Source organism: Antedon mediterranea, chromosome 1 (genome assembly GCF_964355755.1).
Source record: "Antedon mediterranea chromosome 1, ecAntMedi1.1, whole genome shotgun sequence".
Taxonomy (NCBI): domain Eukaryota; kingdom Metazoa; phylum Echinodermata; class Crinoidea; order Comatulida; family Antedonidae; genus Antedon; species Antedon mediterranea.
Window position 1 is genome coordinate 34,090,535 of NC_092670.1, and position 24,409 is coordinate 34,114,943.

Below are 24,409 nucleotides of genomic sequence, written 5' to 3' on the forward strand. Positions count from 1 at the left end.
AAAATGAATGTGAACTTTTCTAATGAAGACTGATGGGCTTTCTAGTAGGACTGCAGCATCTGCGAACGGTCTGGGAAGTTCATTTAAGAAAAGAAAGGCGACTTGATTGTTCCTTCCATTTTCCTATAATCAATGACCTCATGATGCATGTACAGTCCACGCAATCAACAGTCATCAAACAAATCGGAAACAAACAATACAAGGAACTAAAATGTTTGTTTTGAGAGGACATACTCCTCCATTCGACACAAGACCCTTCGCCACCTCGTGCTCGTAACTAAACACAAATCATTCATTCTAAATTTACCAGACCGTAACGAAATTAATACACAGCGCATGCGCATACCAACACTTTCAATGTCACAAGTATAAATGTTTCATACCGTAAATGTTGGAGCTAATTGGCTTATGATTTGCTACCGTGCTACCGTTATTAGAAGAACACGGAATAACAATTGGAAGTATACAAAAACAGGCCGCTTAATTTGTTTTGGCTATCTATCGTGTGGACTTGGACCGTGGAATGAATTTAGATAGTGGATATTGATACCAATCATGTCGACATCTTACAAGAATGGGCCATATAAGGTAGGCCTACTAATAGTACTGTAGTAAAAAATAATAGTTTTTTAATGGTTAATGATAACAGTAATGAAAGGTCAAGGAAGTTCGATGCTGGGCAGAAGGTTCACGTTTTAAGAATGAAGAATTTTAATTCTTTGTCATGCTAGCCATGTTTACTCAAACGTTAATATGAACTTATTATTGTTTGTGAAGATACCATGTCATGCATCTATTAGCACTGAATTAGTTTGATACAGTACACAATGTAATAGATTCACTACTAATACTTAATTTCATATTAATTAGTATTTGTTTTTACATATTTGCTTTTGTGCCTACTGTACCTAGTACTACCCACTATAGGCTATGGATTTTCTATTATGGCTAACTTTTTAACTATTTCAACTTTCTGAATTATCTTATATTTTTAATTGTTAATAAATTACATCATTTTAATTAATCAATCAATCAATTTAAGTGCTGACAAATAAAGCAAGTATACATGAATTCAAGTTCACTCCGACTCCATCCTAATAGTAAATATAAACGCATAACTTGTCCTTTTTCCATTAAAAAAAAATGTGTATTGTTCAATTCAATTAAGAAATAACTGAAATGCGCATTTAAATTGTAATATAAAAAGTATACAAATACTGTATAAAATGCATTTAAAAGTTAATTCAAATATGTACAAATCTAAAATTTCAAAAGATTTAATACAATAACAATAGGTGATCATTTTATTCTAAATGATCACCAAGTTTACAACAATACTAACATTCAGAAGGGCTAAAAATAAAATCCAATTCCAGACAAAAAACATTTAAAATATTAATACAATTGTTAAATTTCTTTTTCGCAACATTTTTAAGAACGTGATCTGTTTTTTTTTAAATTTATTTCCCTAATATTAAGAAACTCTAGAATGTATAACACCAACTATTGTAGTTGTATTAATATCTTTGCGTTATTCACTGCCTGGAGTGGTGTTATAGCCTAAATTCGACTTTTTAAGTACCCGATAATAGTGGCAAAATGCTTCTTTGTCTCCTGCTTTAGCTCTCTTTACAATATGTACGGCTAAATATACAGTAATACGTTGTGTTTATTATTAAATTTTTATCGAAGTCGCTGTTTATTTCTTAAATAAGTGTTTACATTCGATTAAACATTTCTTCTAAAACCCTTACTTCGTTGACTTGTTTTTCGATTTATTGTACATGTTAGAAATGCATTATCTCTTAAAGGTTTTATAGTCAATTAGGTTTTGATTCTGTAAAGCCTGTCTTCCTCTTTTAAAACAAAATCCTGTATCCGCCAATGTAGACTATTGGTTGATATACCGATTTAATGCATTTTTTTTTCGTTTTCTGCTTGTAATTAATGAGCGGTAATGTGGTGTTTTCACTATAGACCCAGTAATTTGCCGTTTGATCTATTAATATATCTTTTTATAAAAAGATATCTCTATTTTCTGAATATATGACAGCTTGAAGTGCCATACTTTTTAATACTTATAAACTGCAACTTGTTCATTGTCAAAGTCTTTCTGAACTTGTTGGGGTTATGTCCTTGATAAGTGGGCCTACCCGCTGCTACAACATGTCTACAAACACCAAGCCTGGTCGTGGTCGCTATAGCTTTATTTTCAGGTTAAATTTGATCCATATTTAAGGCTTTACAATTATTAATTTCTTGACTTATTTCTTGTTGCCTCATGTAGAGTTTTATGATTGCCAGACGTTGCAATCCTTCATTTCGTTATGAACGATAAGAGGTCTGCTTCTATGCCTAATATAGTAGATTGAAACATGCCGAGTTTTCCCAGTTCTCGGCCACTCATACATTACCACCAATATTAAATGCACACAAAGGGGACTAACGTATGCCCTATGTATGCCCGCGAGGGAAGTGGTGGTAATAGTCTGTATAGATCAGACGATTAGATGTAAATACGAAAACTCAAAAGGGCATTCGAAGTTCGAAGTAAGTTTAAACTTTATGTACGGTAGGCCCCTATGTGAAGATTATTTATTTTCCGATAATCAGCGGTTAAACACTAAAGTTGTAAAATAATACAAATGTGACAAACATTTCCCCCAACCCCCAAATCAATTTCTTTGGGGAATTTATAAAAACTAAAGATCACGGACAAGGATTCCTCCAGTAAAGATCTTGGAACGAAAAATTCAGCATCATCTTCAGAATTGTTGGCTGTTATATGCCCAGAAAAATTAATGTTTGCAATACCGGTACTGTCATGCCTATCTGTTTGCCGCCGGATTTTCAAGAAATTTGTTTTTGTTTATAGTATACTTTATGTCATCATGCGAGACGGAAAGTACTATATGATATCTGTAAATTATAGGCCTATATGGTTTACATACAATACATTAAGTGTACTTTCATCAGAGTCTTGTCGTGAGTCATATTGGAGTGGCGCCACAACACCACAGGGTGTATGTTCCATTGAAAGACTGATATAAAATATTAGTACTTTAGTAGGCCTATAATATTATAGGGCCTAATGTTTATAACTGTATACATGTATATATATATATATATTATTAAACACATTATGTGGACCATGTTTTCAATTTTACGGAAGTATGTTACATACAATCTGTGATAGTAAGATAATACATTTTAGTGGGCTCAATATTTTCTTATTTTCTATTTCTCTACTCTCTAAGCAAAGTATTTATCGTGTTTAAAACGATTTGCTTTTTAAAAATTACTTGCTGCTTTTTAATGTTGATATTTTTTTTCTGTAGATTTTAATTTTGAACATATATATTTGCTTTACATACGGTATGGTCAATAACTCCTTATATCAACAAAATAGAATGGTCAATTATATCACTATATTGTGCTATTATGAATGATGGTTTATAACTCAATTCTTATTTCGCACATACTTTAAAATCTTACCAGCTTAGCCATTTTCTTAATCCAACTGTCCACACAGTATTCTTGTTTGTTTATAATATCCCACGGCTATATTTAAAAAAGAAAAGATTTCAAGAGTTCACGTAATAGGTCATATTTCATTGCTATTCATGAATGTACACACAAACATGGATTATGTCCTTTATTCATTATCGGTACCATATAAGGATTAAACAAACGAACTACACATTGAGTATTTTTTAGAACGTCTCTTTCTAATCTGTAATGATTTGATTTATTATTATTATTTATATCAGAATAAAGAAAAAGTTTAGAAAAATGAAAGCTCAACCCATTTTCATACATCAATATTTTGGTGACGTACAAATTGTTTTGTTCGGGGATTAAACACTGCATAACTGTACTATTGAAATTATGTTTTGCCATCTACAATCATTTATATCAAGTATATAACATGTACTATAAAAACCAATAATTGTCTTTCCTTGATTGGGAGAGTAGGGGAGGGGCGACCCGTCGACAAAATATAATAAAATGCAAAATATAGAACGTTAAATTCCACTTCAATTTAAAAGTATTGGCCCATTCGTGAGATGTGCTGTGTTGGGGTCACATGGGTGGATAGCAATCGCTACTTATTTATTATATCATATACAGTACATCTTTATGTACATCTTACCAAGTGTTAATGATCTTCGCAAGCACCGGTATACCATATGTATATTCTGGAGTGGCCACCCATGTGTAACCTAGATTATACCCTTATAATCAATAATAAAAAATAAGTGACTGTTTAGTAATTTAATAGTGTGTTAATATACTTACTTTACGGTCCATTTTGACGTCAAAGTAAACAAATCTGGAATTGATATATGCAATATACCAAAATGATACACTAGACTTACGGAAATAGATTATTGTATTTGGCACTTAAATAATGTTTGAACTGCTCTGCACTGGGTTAGACCTTGGAGGTAAAAAACAGCTCCATGGACTGATCATGTTTATATTTGTTTAGTAGCTCGCACGCGTTCACAATCTCGTCCCCTCCCCCCCCCCCCCCCCCCCCCCACTTTCATCCCCAGTTGAATAAACCCAATGGATGATCATTTGTGTGGGTGTTGGGTGCATATCTATCCTTCGTGACTCTGTCTTTTATGTTGTGTATTTTTCTCGATATTTTTATTAGCTCTACACATAAATGTAGGTTAAATCATGATTTACCCGTGAGAATTTTAACACTCATTGTAGGCCTAACTTGTTGACCGTTTGATTTCGCTCCCGTTCTTTATTTGACCGTCAGATTAAAAAGATAGAGCACAAATATAAAAGCATTGATTTGTGGCAAGTTCACATAAAGCACAAACTCTCCTGTCAATTTAATTTAACTGATAATTGAGATATCAAAACGTTATATTTGTATCTTTATATACCAATCATGTACATGTTTTGAATCAACCAAATACAGTAACGGTGAATAGACTGGACCTCTAACGCATGCGCCTATAATATCCACCTTCTCCGACCAGGTAGTTGGTACAACGCTTAGTCTGGGTTACAGAAGGGGTTTTAACCTAATATTAATACAAAGATAAATATTTTGGCACATATGACGTTTCATAAGTATAATACTTAAACTTGTAAAACGAAATTTAAAAATATATAAAAATAAGCCTAGTACACGGCTCTGCTCCATCTGCCGACAGAAAACGAAAGCTCAAAAGTTTAGAGCATTAAATTCAATTGAATACGACATTAAATATAATATAAATATGATACAAGTAAATTAGCCATAGTAGAATTTAGGGAATTCTGAATGATACAGTATATAAATTTATGATTTAAAAAGGAAGTGTATTTTATAAAAAAAATACCACCGGATATCATTGCAAAATCTAAGGAATTGATTGATATATTTATATCTTTATGTTTCTGTAACAAACAATCCACGGTAGATATTTGACTTTTCCACATGCGGAATGAGATCATTACCGGTGCGTTATCAATTAATTTATCAGGCTCTATGTTTGTATACTAAATGTTAATCAAACAAAAGTCACACTGATGTTGTTATATATCCATATGTATTATTGACATTACAAAGCAGTGTTATACAATAAAAACAATCAATAAAATAGCCAAACAGAATAAGAAAAAATATTGTGCCAAAGAAAACTGTTAAATTCCGAATGTATAAGAATTGCTTTATCTTGATCAAAGATCTTAATCATCTTTCTAGGCACCTTTTGATATACAGCAATTAAATATATTACAAACACATTTGGATGAGGCTAAAATTGGCAATACAGTATAAGAACATGATTTGAGCACGGGGGAAATTTTTTGTTTGCTTTAAACATTTCATAACATATGTATCATAAATAATAAAATGTGAAAACGAAATTATTTATTTCATCTTTATGACGACGGTTGAGTATTATATAATTTTAACGTTTGATTTACGGCACCCAAAACAGTTTGCGGTTACATAATCTGTCGTATTACCATAACGTCGTTTTGTTTTTGCGGCACCCCAAAACAGTCTGCGGTTATAATAAACCAGAGAAGATAAAATTAATCTAACGGTAATAAAGCACTTTGTTCCGATTCACGGAACGGAAGACGGCGTCGTTGTTCAATAATTGGAAAATCAGAAATAATTGAACGGCGGCCGTCTTCCGGTTCGTGAAACGGTACAAGTGTGAATAGCCTATACGCCAACGCGTAGGCCTCATATGACGAGAAAAAAAATATGAACGCTAAAAAAAATTAACTGTTTTATTACAAATGTGTAGGAGGACGTGTCTTGTAATAAAACGTAAAATACAATAAAACAGCTGTGTTTTTATTATAGCGACACAAATATTTACAAACGAATACATTTCCTGGTTTTTGGAAATTGGGCCAAACTTATTGCCAACTTTCTAAACAAACAAGTTAATTCATGGATTTCCTACACTGCATAACCGTTTATAGTCAGTACTGAATTTAGTTTATATAGAAAGGAAACAAATACACATCTGTGTATATACTGTATGTACAAAATGTCAAATATCGTGGTTGATGGTTCCACTACGATTTTGTCAATGGCATGGTGTACCTAACTCTTACTTCATAACTTTATTGTTAATAGTCGGCACTAAATTTAGTTCATAATGCTCACAGAATGAAAACATCATGCTATGTACAAATGTCAAATATCGTTATTGATGGTTTCACCAGAACTCCGGCTGTTTGTACGCACACGATTTTGTCAATGAAACGGTGTACCAAATCTTACTTCATAGGCCTAACTGTATTGTTTATAGTCGGTACTAAATTTATTTTGTAATTCTTTAATCATAGAAAGCAAACAAATGGTACATCAGACTATAATGTAGAAATGTCAAATATCGTGGTTGACGGTTCCACAAGAACTCTGGCTGTTTGTACGCACACGATTTATTTAGTGACACGGTGACATTAATGTGTACCCAACTCTTACATGTGTTTAACCACGATATTTAATGTCACCATGAGATGCACTTTGCACCTACGATGACTATATAAAACATCACACAAAACTTGACAGGTAATGATATTGCCATTAGGCCTATGAAAGAACAAATTAGTTTTTTCCTTCCTATAGGCTAATTAAATAAAAAACTAAACGGATTGGAAGTCGGTTATGGTATAATAATCAGTATTACTACTGTATTAAGATATTATAGTTTTAGTAGAGGAGCAGCACTTGCTCTCAACTGATACAAAATAACTAACATAACTAAGATCAAGTAGGCCTGACATTAATTATCTTATATGGGACTCAAGAAGTTGAGGAGCAGGTCGGCCTACGGCTCCACATCTAATAAATTCAGCGTTGTAAAAGTAGGCCTACAAATATCTACAGTTCTTTTGGACGCTTTGATTGATACATGTAGTGTTCGTACTAATTACGGTATTAGGCCTAGTAATGTTTTAATCTGGCATCATGTTTTACTAATACGAAATTTGATTAATAAATATATATATTAATGTCATTCGCATACCAACATTTTAATGCTTCATTCAAGTTTCACCAGGGATGTGATAAAGTTCAACGAAATTGCGTGGGAGATAATGTGCATGAATCCTTTAAATCGTCATGGTACGTCATAATTAATTAATTTCTTATTGGTTCTCGTGTTTTATAAATGTAGGTACCGTACGTATTTTGAGCGCGGTATACGTTTGTAAATTAGTCGACCTTGTTAAGTAATGAGATGAATTATATAGCTAAAGTTAATAATAATAGCAATTTAATAGTTAATAGCTATTAATGATTTGACAGGCTTAAACCGAATTTAAATAGTACGTCTGTTATGGTAGAGGCCTATCTATTGTTAGTCAGTTCGTCAGCTAGTCCTTAGGCTGAACAATGAAGTAGGCAACTGTACTGAAGACTGATGTATGGAATTTTAGTGTGAGAAAGTTGGACGCACGTGCACGTCATATCGTATGGTGCGCCAATATGTAATTTATTCGGTAGATCCAAATCTCCCCCTTAAATATAATGTTAATGACCTGTTTTTCGTCTATCAAGGATTAATGTAATTTCTATTATTGTCTATTATTAATATATTTCCGGTGAACACGTGCTCTGGAACTGTAGGCCTATTATTAGGCCTATTTCAAATCGACCCGTCAAATTAATAAGCAATGTAGTGTCTATACAAAATACGCCTACTGACGTCATTTTTTTATGCTGATTCAAATTGAATTGGGTATTTTTATGATCATGGTTCATTCCAATTTAAACACGTTTAATTATTTCGGCGTTAGGGCCAATTTACTTTAATCTTTTATGACTGTAATTTATCAATATCTTAACTCGTTCTTTCTGCTTTGTATTGTTTTATTGCAGTTTTATACCTATTTGATGTTTATTTTTGTGCATATGTTGACAATGTTTTTGACCAAATAACTGAACGAATAAATGCATAAAGTTTGGTTCAGTCTATACAAATTCTTGGTGCTGTTTACTGCCTGGTGGGAAACCAAGCTTAAAGTGACTAATTCCGATATGCACGGGTTAAGTCTTGTTACCCAAAATTGTTTCCCCTTTAAATAAAAGCCTAAACGGATTCATTTGGCAGACCACCGTCATCCTAGACAGACATATCTACCGGGACAGAAAATCTGTCATCAGCACATAATCCTAAAATACCTAACATTGTACGTACTTACTACGGCGGGAACCAGCGCACCTGTCGACACCCGTGGCACTGATGTACTTTATTTGAATGCTTTAACAGTTATGTGTATATATAATCACCATCTAGATTCCAAAGTGATTCAATCATAAAAGGATACTAATTTTTAAAATATTGAAACATAAATTCAATAAAGCTTGTGAATTATTTTACTATAATTTATATTTGACAATAAAACAGTTCTTGCAAATGTGTGATGCAGGCTGGGGGAAGTGTCATAATTAAAACGACACAGTTACATTTTTCATCGTTCTTTAAATTCTATAAGTAGGCCTACAAATGTATTGAATACGTCATGAACAAATAAAATAACTTGATTTTTAAAGGTATTTCCGTACGCAAATTCCACAATTGAGATTAGAAGTAGCCTATAATCACGCCATGACAGCATTCTCTAATACTGCAGCTACTGACGTAGTCTGGGTTCCAGGCGGAGTTTTGACTTAATATTAGTAAATAGATAAATATTTTGGCATATATGACGTTTCATACGTATACAACTCGAATCGAAACGTCGACTGGTGGACTAACATAAAAAAGACAATAATAATACAGACTTGGGGCAAGTCTACTACTGAAGTAACTATCTTATTAACCTGCTTACGATTATGAAATTATTTAGTAATTTGTTTGATAGGCCTACACACTTTTACAGTGTCTCATGTTCATAAATAAAATAATACAATATGTATTGTAGTTCCTCCATAGTAACTGCAGTAAAATTAATTTTCATATGGTCCCTAAATTGTTTGTTTCCTTCTATTTTGTAATTCACACGGTTATAATTGCCAAAGGTCAATGAACTTAATGGTTCACGTGTTTTAAATTGCATTCAGTTGGTATTAGTAATCATTACAAATGTGCACAACAACTTAGAGTGTCATCTTAAACAATGTATCATTCTGAACAATGTACTAACATGTCTGTCTGACTAACCATGACTTCTCTGACAACAACAGTTATAAATATATAATGTGTAGGTTCAAGTAACATTTTCACACACAACACGACATTGTTTTACCAATAATATTCTTCGAGAGAGTAAACTTTGATTTTTATATATTACATTATATTTGCTATGAAACGCCATCGGTGCCGTTAGGTTATTTGTAGGAAATCTGATTGTAACATGTCTAATAAATGTATCTATCCAATCGTATAGTATACAGCGTCTCGCAATCAATTATGAATTGTTTGTTTAACACTACGACAAACCTTATATTATATACAGGACACATCCCTATTTTACACTGGTTCTACTCATTTCACACCCTTGACGTCAGAACATTGCAAATTGTAGATGCATTAGACCCTACTTTTACAAATATCTTTTCAACAAGGTTGATCAGAAGTTAATCCACACAAAGCTTGTAATGTATGAAATGCCCCTGGTGTCTTAATTGGTACTTAATTTCTCGTGTAGTAACTGTTACATCTTGACGTGTCAATTTCAATGAATGGTTCCCTAGAATGGGATATCAATAGACATAATTCTCACCCTTGGCCTGATTTATCAGGCAATTAAGTAATTAGCAAGATTACTGAATGGTCTACTATGGTTTCTACTAAACTGTCAACACATTACCATCTCATTAACAGCACCGCTGTAAGACAGGTCTTACATATTTCAATACGAATGCACTTTTTTCAGTCTTTTCTGTTCTTATCTGTCAGATGATTCGTCGACAGAATATTTCATTTATTGTGCAATTGTTTCCTACGTTTTCTGAAGCTCTGTGTCTACACTATCAAACTTTATGTGACAAACAAATCTGATGTGCCCATATATGTACATGATGATGTTATTACCATATTTGGGCATATCAATACCATATTTGGAAACATCACACTTCAAAATTCAAAATCACTGACAACAGTTTACATCAAATAGATGACACATGGAAAAGGATTATGTGAGATCAAAATGTTTTTGTATATAAAATTAAATTTTAAAATGTCAGTTTTTTTTTTAAACATTTTTTTACGAAAGATCAATACGTCTTTAAATATCAATTTATGAATGTGATTACGGCAGAAAATGTGTATGGATTACGAGGATAATAACAATAAATTGATGGCATTTTAGAGGGTTAGGTTCGTCGATGATGGATTGCGTAAGACATCCAAGCGTCACGGATGTTAAGTACATTTTAACTGCTATTGTTGTAAGTTCGTAGCCGAAATCGGTTAAAACCTCTTCAATGTTATCACTTTGTATGTATTTTTTATGATGATTTTCCAAATAAATTCAAATCAAATCAAATCTTCATGGTGATTTAGGTCTATCTTCACGACCGTGAGCCCTCTTATCTTATACCGATTCCCAGAGCTGTATCTCCACAAATTGGTTCTAGGACACCTACCCCCTAGACAGTTACCCCCGGATGTTTACCACCCGGACAACTACCCCCTTAGGACAACTACCCCCCGGACAACTACCCCCCGGACAACTACCCCCTTAGGACAACTACCCCCATTAGGATAACAACCCCCCGGACAACTACTCCCCGGACAACCACCCCCTTAGGACAACTACCCCCTTAGGATAACTACCTCCCGGGTAACTACCCCCGGTCAACTACCCCCCGGTCAACTACCCCCGGTTAACTACCACCCCCTCCCCCCCCCCCCCCCCCGCAATCCAAAAGTAGACAAATATATAGGACCGGTTTCTGTAAAAATGAAATCATCTGTTTTTAACGGGTGTTTCGAAACTAGAGACCCGAGACCAGAGACCAGAGACCCGAGACCCAATATATATATATATCCCTTTTCGTATATTAGGGTCTCCCTTTTCGTATATTAGGGTCTCCCTTTTCGTATAGTGTGGTCTCTCTTTTCGTATAGTGGGGTCTCCCTTTTCTTATAGTGGATCTCCCTTTTCGTATATTTGGGTCTCCCATTTTGTATATTTGGGTCTCCCTTTTCGTATATTTGGGTCTCCCTTTTCGTATATTTAGGTCTCCCTTTTCGTATATTAGGGTCTCCCTTTTCGTATAGTGGGGTCTCCCTTTTTGTATAGTGGGGTCTCCCTTTTCGTACGTGGGTCTTCCTTTTCGTATATTTAGGTCTCTCTTTTCGTATTGGGTCTCGGGTCTCTGGTCTCTGGTCTCGGGTCTCTAGTTTCGAAACACCCGTTTTTAACCGATTATTCTGTTTAACAGCACGCTAGACCCTTTATTGAAAAAACGGCCTGGGCTGTTTATTGTTTAGGTGGTTTTTAGGTGTACATTTATTGGAAGAAAGTTGTTTATTCAATGGGAGAGGGGTATAATCTAATGGAAATAGACGCCGATTATTCCATATGATGTTTCATGGGAGTGACATGGTCACCGTTTATTTGAGGGGAATTTATTTAAAGATCGCCGTTTATTCGGTGAGTGAACATTGAGGTCAAATATCAAAAGTGCTATTATTCTTCAAGTGTACAAAAATACATATATGACAAATTTGAGACAAAAATTAATTCTTTTAAGACCAGTGGTTATCGAAGCATTGTCCTCACGCAAAAATTATTATTATTATTAGCGAACCCAGTCTTTACAGTAAATACAGGGAGTTCTATATAATACGTTCGACTATCCTATGATCATGTGTGACAATCTTCAGTTTATACCAGGCTATATTTATGTTCAATCTTTTACTTTTGTTTACAATAATGAATAGTAATTCGTCAAAGTAACGAATTAAAATATAGTTATTAATTCCTATTATACACTGTTGCAGAGTCAGGTTGTTGAATGGTCTGGGTGGTAGTTGTCCGTCCGGGGGGTAGTTGTTCTAAAGGGATAGTTTTCTGGGTGGTAGTTGTCCAGGGGTTAGTTGTCCTACGAAGGTAGTTGTCCTAAAAGATTATTTGCCCTCGGAGTATTGTCCAGGTCCAGGAGGTAGTTGTCCTACGGGGAGTATTGTGTCAGAGGTAGTTGTCCGCGGGGTAATTACCCGGGGGAGGGGGGGGGGGTAATTCTCCGGGGGGTAATTGTCAGGGGTAATTGTTCCTAGGGGTAATTGTCCGGGGAGAGTTGTCCAGGGGTTAGTTGTCCTACGGAGGTAGTTGTCCTAAAAGATTATTTGCCCTCGGAGTATTGTCCAGGAAGTAGTTGTCCTACGGGGAGTATTGTGTCAGAGGTAGTTGTCCGCGGGGTAATTACCCGGGGGGGGGGAGAGTAATTCTCCGGGGGGTAATTGTCAGGGGGTAATTGTTCCTAGGGGTAATTGTCCGGGGGGTAGTTGTCCAGGGGGTAGTTGTCCAGGGGTTAGTTGTCCTACAGAGGTAGTTGTCCTAAAAGATTATTTTCCCTCGGAGTATTGTCCAGGAAGTAGTTGTCCTACGGGGAGTATTGTGTCAGAGTTAGTTGACCGCGGGGTAATTACCCAGGGGGGGGGGGGTAATTCTCCGGGGGTAATTGTCAGGGGGTAATTGTTCCTAGGGGTAATTGTCCGGGGGGTAGTTGTCCAGGGGGTAGTTGTCCAGGGGTTAGTTGTCCTACGGAGGTAGTTGTCCTATAAGATTATTTGCCCTCGGAGTATTGTCCAGGAAGTAGTTGTCCTACGGGGAGTATTGTGTCAGTGGTAGTTGTCCGCGGGGTAATTACCTGGGGGGGGGGGGTAATTGTCCGGGGGGTTATTGTCCGGGGGGTAATTTTTCCTAGGGGGTAATTGTCCGGGGGGTAGTTGTCCAGGGGGTAGTTGTCCTAAGGGGGTTGTTGTCCTAAGGGGGTAGTTGTCCGGGGGGTATTTGTCCGGGGGGTAGTTGTCCTAAAGGGGTAGTTGTCCTAAGTGGGTAGTGGTCCAGGTGGTGGTTGTCCGGGGGTAGTTTTCCGGGGGGTAAATGTCCAGGGGGTGAATATCCGGATACGCCACATACTATCTATTTCCAAAGTATAATAATAGGAATTTGGTAATACAGCATCTAATTTAAATCACATGTGGTGCCTGTACTGTATCATATAAGGTTAGGTTAAGAGTAATGTGCTGTAGTTTAAGATTATTGTTGCATTTTTAAAAAATAGAAAGTTGTATGTAATTTATTATCAATGATAATTTTTGTATGTGGAAGAATGTTGCTTCATCCGCGGTTTGTCAGACTAGTCATTATTTTACGTGGGATACCGATAAAGCTTGGTTTCCACTAGAAAAACTAGATGTGTAAACGCAACGATGTTAACGCAACGCAAGCGAGTTGACCAATGCATGACAAGCGACAGTACGAATAATCCAACGTTTGAGTAATCAATTGACTTGCGTCGCGCTTTAAGTCCTTGGGAACCAAGCTTACCAATCTAATTCTAATGAATATCAAAGAGGTATACAGTAGTTGAATATAAATTGCGTGTTAGTTTGTCCGTGGATGAATTCTACTTTATCCGCGCGCGGTTTGTCGAGACTCGCCATCATGTTTAAAGCTTGGTTTCCACTATAGCGACGCAACCTACGCAACGTAAAAAAATGCCTTTCCGATAATTGTGTTTGCCCCCGCCTCCTGCGTGAAATCAAACCTGCGATGTTTGCAGCGCTGTTGCGTCGTCGGTTCCCACTTGTGATTACGCAATACAGCACTTTGCGTCAATACGTCATTGCGTTGCGTTGCGTCACTCGTGGGAACCAAGCTTTATTTGCGTGGGATACCGATGTAGCACAAGTTGAAACGCATCAACGAAAAATTATTAGTACTGGTCACGCATACCTATGTAAATCAATAATACGAAGACAGGACAGGCTCTGCGACATTCTTCAATATACGAACATAACACGATGATTTATCCGTGTGTAGGCCGAAACAAATCGTAATGAGATAGTTTGCAGAATGGTTAAACTGAAGAGGTGACCCAATTCAGAAAAGAAGTTCTATACGGATTTAACTCGGAAGAATTACAGTATTTAATTTATGAAGCTGTTGGTATAAAACATCGGTTCATAATCAAAACACTATAGGTCAATAATATAAATCATTGTACAATCATCCACTATATAAATAGTACTGTACATTTGTTTATGGAAAATCCAGTACTGTATATCATACCAGAAAAGAAGGGATTGACATAAAAGTTTGTGGAATAGGTTGTTTACAAAATGTGTCCATGGTCAGAATTGAAACAGTCGGAATTTAATTTAAAAATCACTAATCTTTAAGTTATCTTCTAAAGGAGTATGAAAGCTAACAGTAATGTAGTAGACCAACACATTTTGTGCTGTAGGCCTATTACGGAAATTTACTATGATAATGAGGAAATATAGATACCAATATATAAAATAAATATAGATATCAAACTACTAAACCTAAATGTAATGGCTCATAGGTCATAATAATAAGACCATATATTATCTAGGCCTAACCCCAAGTTGAGGATAACTATGTATAGGCCTACAAAGGCCGAAATCAATCGTCTTCAGAAATATGTTTTGTGCGCCATTACTTTCTCAAACCGTAGGCTAGGCCTACACGACCCACAATCAGCTCTCTAATTATTACCAAACTTCATTGTTTGCCGTACCTTCCAGTGATTCATAATAGTTTGCCTTTTTATCAAACTTTTAGAACCGTAAACAACTTTAAGGAAGGTTAAACAAATATTTATCAATAAAGAAACCAGGGATTTTTTCAGTCGGTCGCATTTATTTAATCAAAATAGTGGGTAAGTGAATCATGAACAAAGAAAGACCAAGTAATCGACTAAATAATGCCTTAATTATTAGAAAATAATTTACTATTACTGTATAAGCAGCATTTACGACATTTCCACTAGGTACATACTGTAATGACTGGTTTTATATAGAAGAGAAGGGTGAAATTTCACTCACTCCATGGTATTATGCCTACTACTACTATGCATTTATCCCGTGTTGTTTGTTTATTATATATCAGGCTTGTAACTAGAATTGTTATGGAGGGGTTTGAATATGGAAAATTGGAGCCTTTGATGGACCAAACAATTGAATTAGAATGATAATTGAATCTGAATTATACTGGGTCGGGCCTATGCAAGATTTAGGTGGCAGGTTGCGCGCGCGTACCACTACTGATGAACACCACCCACAGTCGATTTTTTTGGCTACGGTCCTGCAATCGTCTTGCCTTCACATAACACATTAAACGAAAAAGTGAGTTGAAGTTGTAATTGTCAGGAAATGTGTTTAGTACCGTACTAAATCCAAAGTGTTCGGAAATAACAACGTAAACAACATAAGCATTGCGTTGGAGTAACAAATATCAGTTAATCTCTTTTCCTAATAATAATTGTTTTCATTAATAATTTGTTTTTGAAGCTATCATCATTATGAACTGTAACATTGATGTTATTAGAGAAAATCCCTTTTTTCGACGCTTATTTTGACGGTGACATTTATTTCGACGATGACGTTTATTCGACGATGTCGCTTATTTTGACGGTGACGTTTGTTTCGGCGGTGACGTTTATTTCGACAATAAAATGACGCTTATTCCTATGATGATGTTTATTTCTACGATGACGCTTATTTCTATGATAACGCTTATTTAGACAATGAATTGGCGGTGATAGGCCTACCTATTTTGACGATGATGCGTTGTGTGACAGGGAGTTCCCGATCTAAAGCTCATTTTGTAAAATCATTTAGGATTTCAGGAATTTGAACACCGGACTGCTATTAAACTTTGATGGGTAGTCCTTTAACCCGGGCCGAATGAACATGGGATCCTTGTAATACCGCCACACTAAAAGGTGGCCCCGACAAAGCTTTCACTGAATGGATTATAATATCTCTAGATGTTATTCAATATGTCATTACCGGAGATTCCCCCGACTATTCATGTTTTGTTCCGTTGAGTATTTGCCTCTCTTTTGTTGTCGGTAATGGTCGTGCCTTATATTGACACCACTTCCTGGATTAGATAGCAAGACGAGGGGCTAACTAATCCATCGGTAAACTTTTATGTCTCCCGTCTGTCGGACATTGGGGCTACTTGACCCATCTACAATCACGTGACCTAGTTAATTCAGGTTTTTTTTTAGGTTGCACACAAAGATGGGAACTAGTTTCACAAAAAAAGGTTGCCTTTGATCTGCTCGCAAAGGTGTATTTACATGTGGTCCCAATTTTGTTTAGAGCCATAGGTCGAAACACTGTATATGGCCGTAATTGTGTTTGTATGTTTTGTTTGATTGCAATAAATTCAAAGTGTAATGTCTTCATTTCCGCTTCAATGATAATAACTTAATTTGGTAACAACATTATTGACAAGATATTGTGTGTGGTAAAATTCTTGGCGATGAAGAGTGACGTACAGCGTGTTACAAACTATGACGTAATGCTTGTAACATGTGACGTACAACGTAACGTTGATTAATACATTATACTATTTCTTGTTTAATATTATATAATTATTTAAGGCTATGGCAAAAAATAATATCATGTGTAGGCCTAATGCTGTATTTAGGATATTACCTATAATACTATGCAAACTATGTATAAATATATTCGAAACATGACATTTCTTTTTTATTACTTACAGACAAAAACGACGATAATTGACAACCCAACGTTCCACACACCTTTACAAGTAGATAGGCTGAACGGAGTAAGAACGTATCGTCCATACATGACGACACTGGAAGCTCTGCAAGACAAAGAGAAAAAGAAAAGGAGAAAGAAAATACTCATAATCGCATGTCTTTTTATATTTCTTCTCACCATTTGTGCTGTTTCAGTAGCGCTGGCGCTAACAGGTAGGCCATAAAGTTATCATTTTAGTAAACCGCTACCAAAAACCGCCCAGATCTTCTCCTCCCTTCTGCATTTCTTACCGAATAAGTATATTTAAGATAGATTGCCTCCCTGAAAAAAATAATTCTTAACAGTGTTGTTGTTGAATATGCCATTTTATGTCACCTAATAGTTATTCACTTTGACCAAAAATTGGGTCGGAAAAAAAAGTAATGTCTAAAAAACTGTAATTTAAAGCAAAAAATAGTCAAATTGGCTGTTAGCCAATGGGTTTTTGTTTGCATTTAACCATTTATTTTGTCATTTTATAAGTGGAAACATTTAATTTTTTCGGATTTTTTTTCTTTATTAATTAAAAAACTACAAATAATCTATATTCAATATCTGATTTTATTAATTTTTATTTTTCATGTTTTTGGAGGACAATACATCTCACAGTTAATACCGATACATTTTAAAGCTTTTGAAATAATTTTCACTCTACCTTTTTCTGTAAACGATTGAATTGTATATTTTCATTTTGAGCTATCAGAAGCAAGTTGTGAGCATGCGCAGTGAAATGATTGAAGACACCTGGTTTTGACATAGCGCGTAACAGGTGCCCATCCGTTACCCATAAATGTAGCGTTAAATGGGCCCTAATGAATTAAAATATTTTTTTATTTTTTGCAGTGATATGATTATTAGATTAACATCAGTTTTTGATAATGTCGTCTGAAAGATATCTCAAGACACTTTAATTGTTAACATAGGCTTAATATTGGTAATGTTAGTTGTGGTAGGAGTTTTAGTCCGCCTCCGTTTAGACACGCCTCAAAGGTCTTTGGGACGCCGAAGTTATTACCGGTTGTTAAAAATAATTTAAACAACAAAAGCTTGTGGAAATTCATCTATATGGATACGGTTGCAATAGGCCTAAAAACCAGCCGAAAAAAAATAAGAGGACAATCAATAGAATTGAAGATTATTACTGGTTGTTTAATATTTCTTGGTGTTGTTTTTGCATATTTTTTACATCCCTGAGCTGGTTTATTATAAACAATGTTTTGAAATAAAAATATTTAACTAGATTTTTAACTCGTCACCAGACGAGTTAGGTGATCTCTGTTTCAAGATTGTATCGTGTTATTGGTCACATTTTGAAGTTGTCACTAAAGAACCTAATTAGTGTTATTTAAATGAGCATGCGTATGGTTCTGCTAAATTTTAATATTTCGTAGCAGACTGCTGGTAGCGTCGTCAGACCGAAAGATGACTACTAGTCCTACCGTATATGACCAATTGTGACGAAAGAAAATTTCAATTTTGGGGCAATAATGGCGATAACAATTTGTTTGCTGTACCCTTTTAAATGTAACAATTTTACGGCCTTATAAATTTACATTCTTTCTCACTATTCAATGTTATGTTCGCCTGGTGTGAAGTTCAGTAGAGAGAAGGAGAAACATTATGTATTATCACATGATCCCCTTAAGGTACTCTACATACATGATTGTACATACCTGGTGAAAATGTAACAGAATCCACCAAGGGAGGCAAATAAATTGTTCAAAGGTTATGGCCCTACTATCATGTCTCTCACCATAATTAAATAAGATCGCACAAGATATATTTTAAGAGGAGATTGATTAAATGACACACTGTACTAAGTATAGCCTACTTAAGGCCAGTTTACACAGGCGAGCGATTAACGGTAATAACAATAGAACGTCATTTCTTATGACCATCTTATGACCAGTTTACACAAAACGCGGAGCGGACAGGTCAGAATAGAGAGAGATTCTATGTGTGACTTACAGGCTATGCGGTTTTCCGATTACTCTCCAGTGAAATGAGCGTGATAAAACATGATGGTGTAACATTTATATAATTATAGTCCCTATTCGGTGGACATCGCCATTAGTGGAAACTTTGTTGGGTCTCGGCGTTGTCCTCCTTAAAGCTTCGTTCCCACTAGAATGTAACGCCAGGTTTTAACCAATGACAAGCGAAGTTATAGACAGTTAGCAATCAAAAGCGAATAAGCCATCGCTTGTGATTGGTCAATTCACTTGCGTTGCGTTACGTCCTTGCGTTGCGTCGCTAGTGGGAACCACGCTTTTAGCTTGGTTCCCACTAGGATGCAACGTAAGGACGTAAGCCGCAGCCGAATTGACCAATCACAAGCAACAGGAATAATCCTCACTTTTGATTGGTCAATTGCGTTATAAATACGGGTTCTATCATTTTCTACATAATTATAAACCTCATCAAGGAGTCCGACGTTTGCTTCTTCGTTTGTGATTCAAAGCTATTTCTATGTGAGCATGCGCGCCGGCTCATAATTTAAGTTCCATTTCCATGGTTTATACTAATTTATTTTGTAAATATTTGAAGTAATCGGGGCCTTGGATGCGCTTTAATTTGTGTGTTTAATAATACGGTATTTTAAAATCTAAACCAATACATATATTTATTAAATGATATCAGTGTTGATGGTCAATCTCGTACGAATGCAAGGTCGTCGACGACGGCAAAAAAAATATGCTGGCTGACGATCAAAATATAAGTAAAAGCGTATAATACCGTACATTAAAATACTGACGACGGCATTTAGTGACATTTTTTTTTAATTTATGGTTTTTTGTTCATATTTCTTTTTCTAATATCTGCGTAAATCAACGTAATATGAACACCCGGTTCTCGGTACTGTATCTCCGCGACAAAAAATGTTCCCGTTATCATAGGAAAATTCCATAATACAGCATCTTATTTGTACCACGTGTGGTTCATGTATCATGTAAAGCTAGAGAGTTGGGTATGGTCTATGATACACGATACATGTGAATAATATGAAGATACTTAGTATTATCGAAAGTTATCTGTCATATTTCTTTGCAGTATTTAAGAAAACTCCGACGATCGAGGATAAAAATATACCATCAGCTGTACCATCAAGCATTCCATATAATATGTTAACAACCTTATATCCAGGTAAGTCAAGAAGCAATGTAACAAATCAATCATCCAATGATAAAAAAAAAATGCCTAAATAATTTTAATCGTCCTATACTTTAAAATATTTCTCTGCTACCGTACATAATCGCTTAGTATTCAAAAAGTTATAGGGTGCTACCAAGCAGACGAAAGATACACTGAACAAAAAAACAAAAGTATTAATCACATCATTTTTATTATTCCATTCTAATTGACTATTGGCAATTTATTTAATTGTTCATATATTTGGTTCCTCAATTAGTTGACAACTGATGATATTTCCATTTAGCAAGCGCCATGGTATGTCTGGTTTGAATGACTGTAATTATTTATCATGATAACATTCTTAATTTCCAGACCTATTTCATACCGTTATTCAATATAGAGCATACATAACGAACTACACTTTAAGGCATTTAACTATTGCAACGCATTTCAAAAACACAAGTTCGTGTCTGTTTCTGTTTTGTCATAACTCCCTTTTGGCTATGGTACGTCAGACGAGTTTAATTATGCCTAACGGACCGTAGATGTCTTATTTTACGGCAATTATGTTTATTATACGGACCAAAGAGACCTTCAAAATACAAAGTATTTCATTATTATAGTGTGATATTGACCGGGGTGGCATCCCGGGTGTGTACGTCGAGAACAAGGGCTCAATGTTCTCTAAAGTTTGGTTCCCATCTAACAGGCAACGCAAGCGAATGACCAATCACAAAATCCATCGTTTTTATTGGTCAATTCGCTTACGTTGCGGCTTACGCCCTTGCATTGCGTCCTACACTATCAAACTGGTTTGACAACAAACAAATGTGATTTGCCCAAATATGATAGTGATATGACGTCATCGTGTCCATATATGGGCACATTACATGTTTTGTCACATAAAGTGTGATAGTGTAGACAGAGCTTTACAGACACAAGGAGGCTACAATAGCTAACATCTTATTAAATAGGCCTATTCATTTTTTATTAAAACATTAATTTATTTCCATCCGTTACCTAAAAATCTCTGAAAACCTTATGCAGCAATAACTCTTTCTAAAAATATTATCGTTCCTTCTGCCCATTCTTAACTTCAAAATATTCAATTTCAATTTGTTCTTAATTCGTTTTCTTAAATTATGTGTAATATTATTAAACCAACAAATTATAGTATAGCTCGATAACATACGATTTTTACTTAAATATCTTAACTATTTTCTGTAGCCTACTGTTACATCTAATATGTTAAAATAGTTTCCTTATTACGTAAATTATTATAAGCAAACATTTGACTTGTTCACAAATTCCTTAAATATAAAACGTTTCCTGCTCTGTGTGAAGCATAACATTCGTGCTTCATATCAACATTTGATTTATCGAAATGTAATGTATGAGGTGATGGAATGTTAAAGAAACATACAAGATTTATAGTTACGATACATCCTCGTCAGGGAAAAATGTAGGCACGAGGTACCACGGGGGATTGAGCTAGCTACCTTTCGGCCTAGCCATTTAGACCTATTTCTACACAAACCGTAAATGTTGTCAATTCATTCAAAATCCTGTAGTCTGGGCTCCAGACGGAGTTTTGTCTTAATATTAATAAAAATATAAATATGTTGACACATATGGCGTTTCGTACGTGTATTACTTGAGTTTGGATGTATTATCAACGACGACGTATAGAATGACATAAAAAAGACAATAAATACAGACTTGGAGCAAGTCTAAAAATCCTGTGGAGGCGAACAACCTCCACAGTTTTAAATCAGTGAGTTTTTGGGAGAAGGGAGACCAAGGCTGGTATTTCATAACACAAGAACAACAAAATACTAGTTCAAGTTCAGGCGGTTCAGAACGATCGGCCTCCTCATGGAATTCAGCTATAATATAATCATTCCTCAGATTGTGAAGGGGGTTGCTAATAAAAACATAATTTCTTCATGACTTAAAATGATGGTTGAGAGAAACGTGTCTTCTGATTCTTTCACAATTCGGCACCAGAAAATTTAAAATAAAATCATAATTATCTAAATTTAAACGAGGCTTTCATGTGAAACTAAAGCTCCACCCTTGTGGAATGAAACGCTGTTAAATTGAACTAGACATGTAACTCGTCACTTTGACGAGTTTGGTTATCCGCCGCGCAAGTGGTGCAACATTAACATTAAGGGGATAGGTTGAGGACAAAAGGAAGTGTTCACGTTGGCATTATGACCTGAACTGAAGAATATGATATGTTGTTATTGCTGAATTTTATTATTTAAATTCATATATAGTATATACACAGTATAATCTGTATCCATATCACATACAGTGTAGAATAGGTGAAATTACGGGACCCGCTATTTATTGCAATTTTTAACATGTTGACGGTTTTAAAATGAAACGCGAAGGTAGCAATTCCGAAAGCAAATTATCTCAGCAACAACGTATTAGCGTGTAGAAGAAATTTGAATACGTGAAATATTGATGCGCGCTCTTTTAAATGTAATGAATTATGACGCAAAAGATGAAAATACGACCTTTTTTATTTAACTGGCCATATGATGACGTCAAAACATCCGATTGGCAACATTTTTACATAATTTCGTATCTACAATCCAATAGCTTCCAGAAAAAATTTTAATCGTGATTATCACATTTTATTCTTACGAGCTATAATAAAATTTACTGTAAAGATGAAATTGATGCCACATGTGATTTAAATTTTTAGGCATGATGACGTCAAAAAAATTAAAATATTTTTAACTCCTGCGAAAGATACTTGATTGACCTAGACAATATCAAAATCGGGGTGAAAATGGAAAACGGATAAGTGGAGATGCGCTCTATTCAATGTGATGGTCTACGACGAAAGATACAAAAATCCTAAATTTTATATTCCCGTGGCCATACGATGACGTCACAATGTCCGGTTAGCCATATTAATACCTGATCCGATATCTACAACTCATCTACTTCTAGAATATGTCATCCACAAAAATTTGACCGTCTAGTTTAGAAATTATGACTGTTTAAAAAAAGGCATATTTTAAACGAATTTTTTAACCTTTTCATAAAAAACGCGCGCAAATTGTCCAATTCGACGTGCTCGTATGACGTATCTTTAAGTCGAAATTGTTTAAAATTTGGTAAAATTACTAGAAAAGGCTGGAAAAACATAAATCACGCGAAAAAAATACGTTTTCAATGCTACGTGCGCACCGCACACGTAAAAATGTGCGCACGCGTGGGAATTTTTGACATGCTTAAAACGACATGAAACGCGTAGAAAGTTGATTAGAAATTAATTTTGCGCATTTTGAAATTTTAAATGCGCGTGCGCGCGTAACTTTGTGTAAAACACGGAATTGTTTTTCAACAGAAAGTTAGCGCATAATATAAATTAAACTTTTGCAAAGTTTCAAGTTGAAATGTTATTTGGTTGTCGAGCTATGTTAAATACGACAAAATCGTTAAATCGCGCGTAAGTCACGTTGCGCAATTGTAAACGTGATGAAAAGCTTCGCTTGACGACGTTACGTAAATGTCAATATGTTAAGATAGTTACCGAAATGTTATGTTTGCGAGTTTTAGAGAAAAGCGTTACACAAAAATCATACATGATGATTTCGTACAATCACAAGAGGTTATCCTGCAACTTCGTTGCGGATAACCAATTAAATAGTTTCATCTTATCACACTTCTATTCAATATCATTACAACCCCGTGTATGTGATTCTGTAATACTTAAAGACCCCTTCCCTGCAATTTTGGACGTTTTTTGGAAAATAATACATATATATCACTTTAAAAACATTAAACCATGTCATTCCTTGTCTTAAATGTACGTTTTATGGTAAATTATGATAAAAAGTGAGAAACAATGCACTACCTAAGTAGCTCGCGGCGATCGACCTCTCGTGGACGGTCTTAGGCCTAGCCTAGCTAGGCTTAGTTTTGTAGGCCTAGCTGGTAAACATCGGTAACGTACGAACATCGTACGCGAGCTATATACCTAGCCTGACGTTGTATAGTTGCTGCATTAATTGTCT

The 24,409-nt window shown here is 35.3% G+C and overlaps 1 protein-coding gene across 2 annotated transcripts in view; it reads left to right on the plus strand.

Moving 5' to 3' along the window:
• Positions 1–426: 426 nt before the first annotated feature.
• Positions 427–24,409, plus strand: part of LOC140052453 (uncharacterized) — a 39,623-nt gene continuing 15,640 nt past the window's right edge. For both annotated transcript variants that reach the window (XM_072098428.1, XM_072098515.1), the window contains exons 1-3: positions 427–588; positions 17,197–17,410; positions 20,289–20,381. In XM_072098428.1, the coding sequence (XP_071954529.1) occupies positions 556–588; positions 17,197–17,410; positions 20,289–20,381 (340 nt within the window). In that variant the 5' untranslated portion in view covers positions 427–555. The remainder of the gene's footprint in view (positions 589–17,196; positions 17,411–20,288; positions 20,382–24,409) is intronic.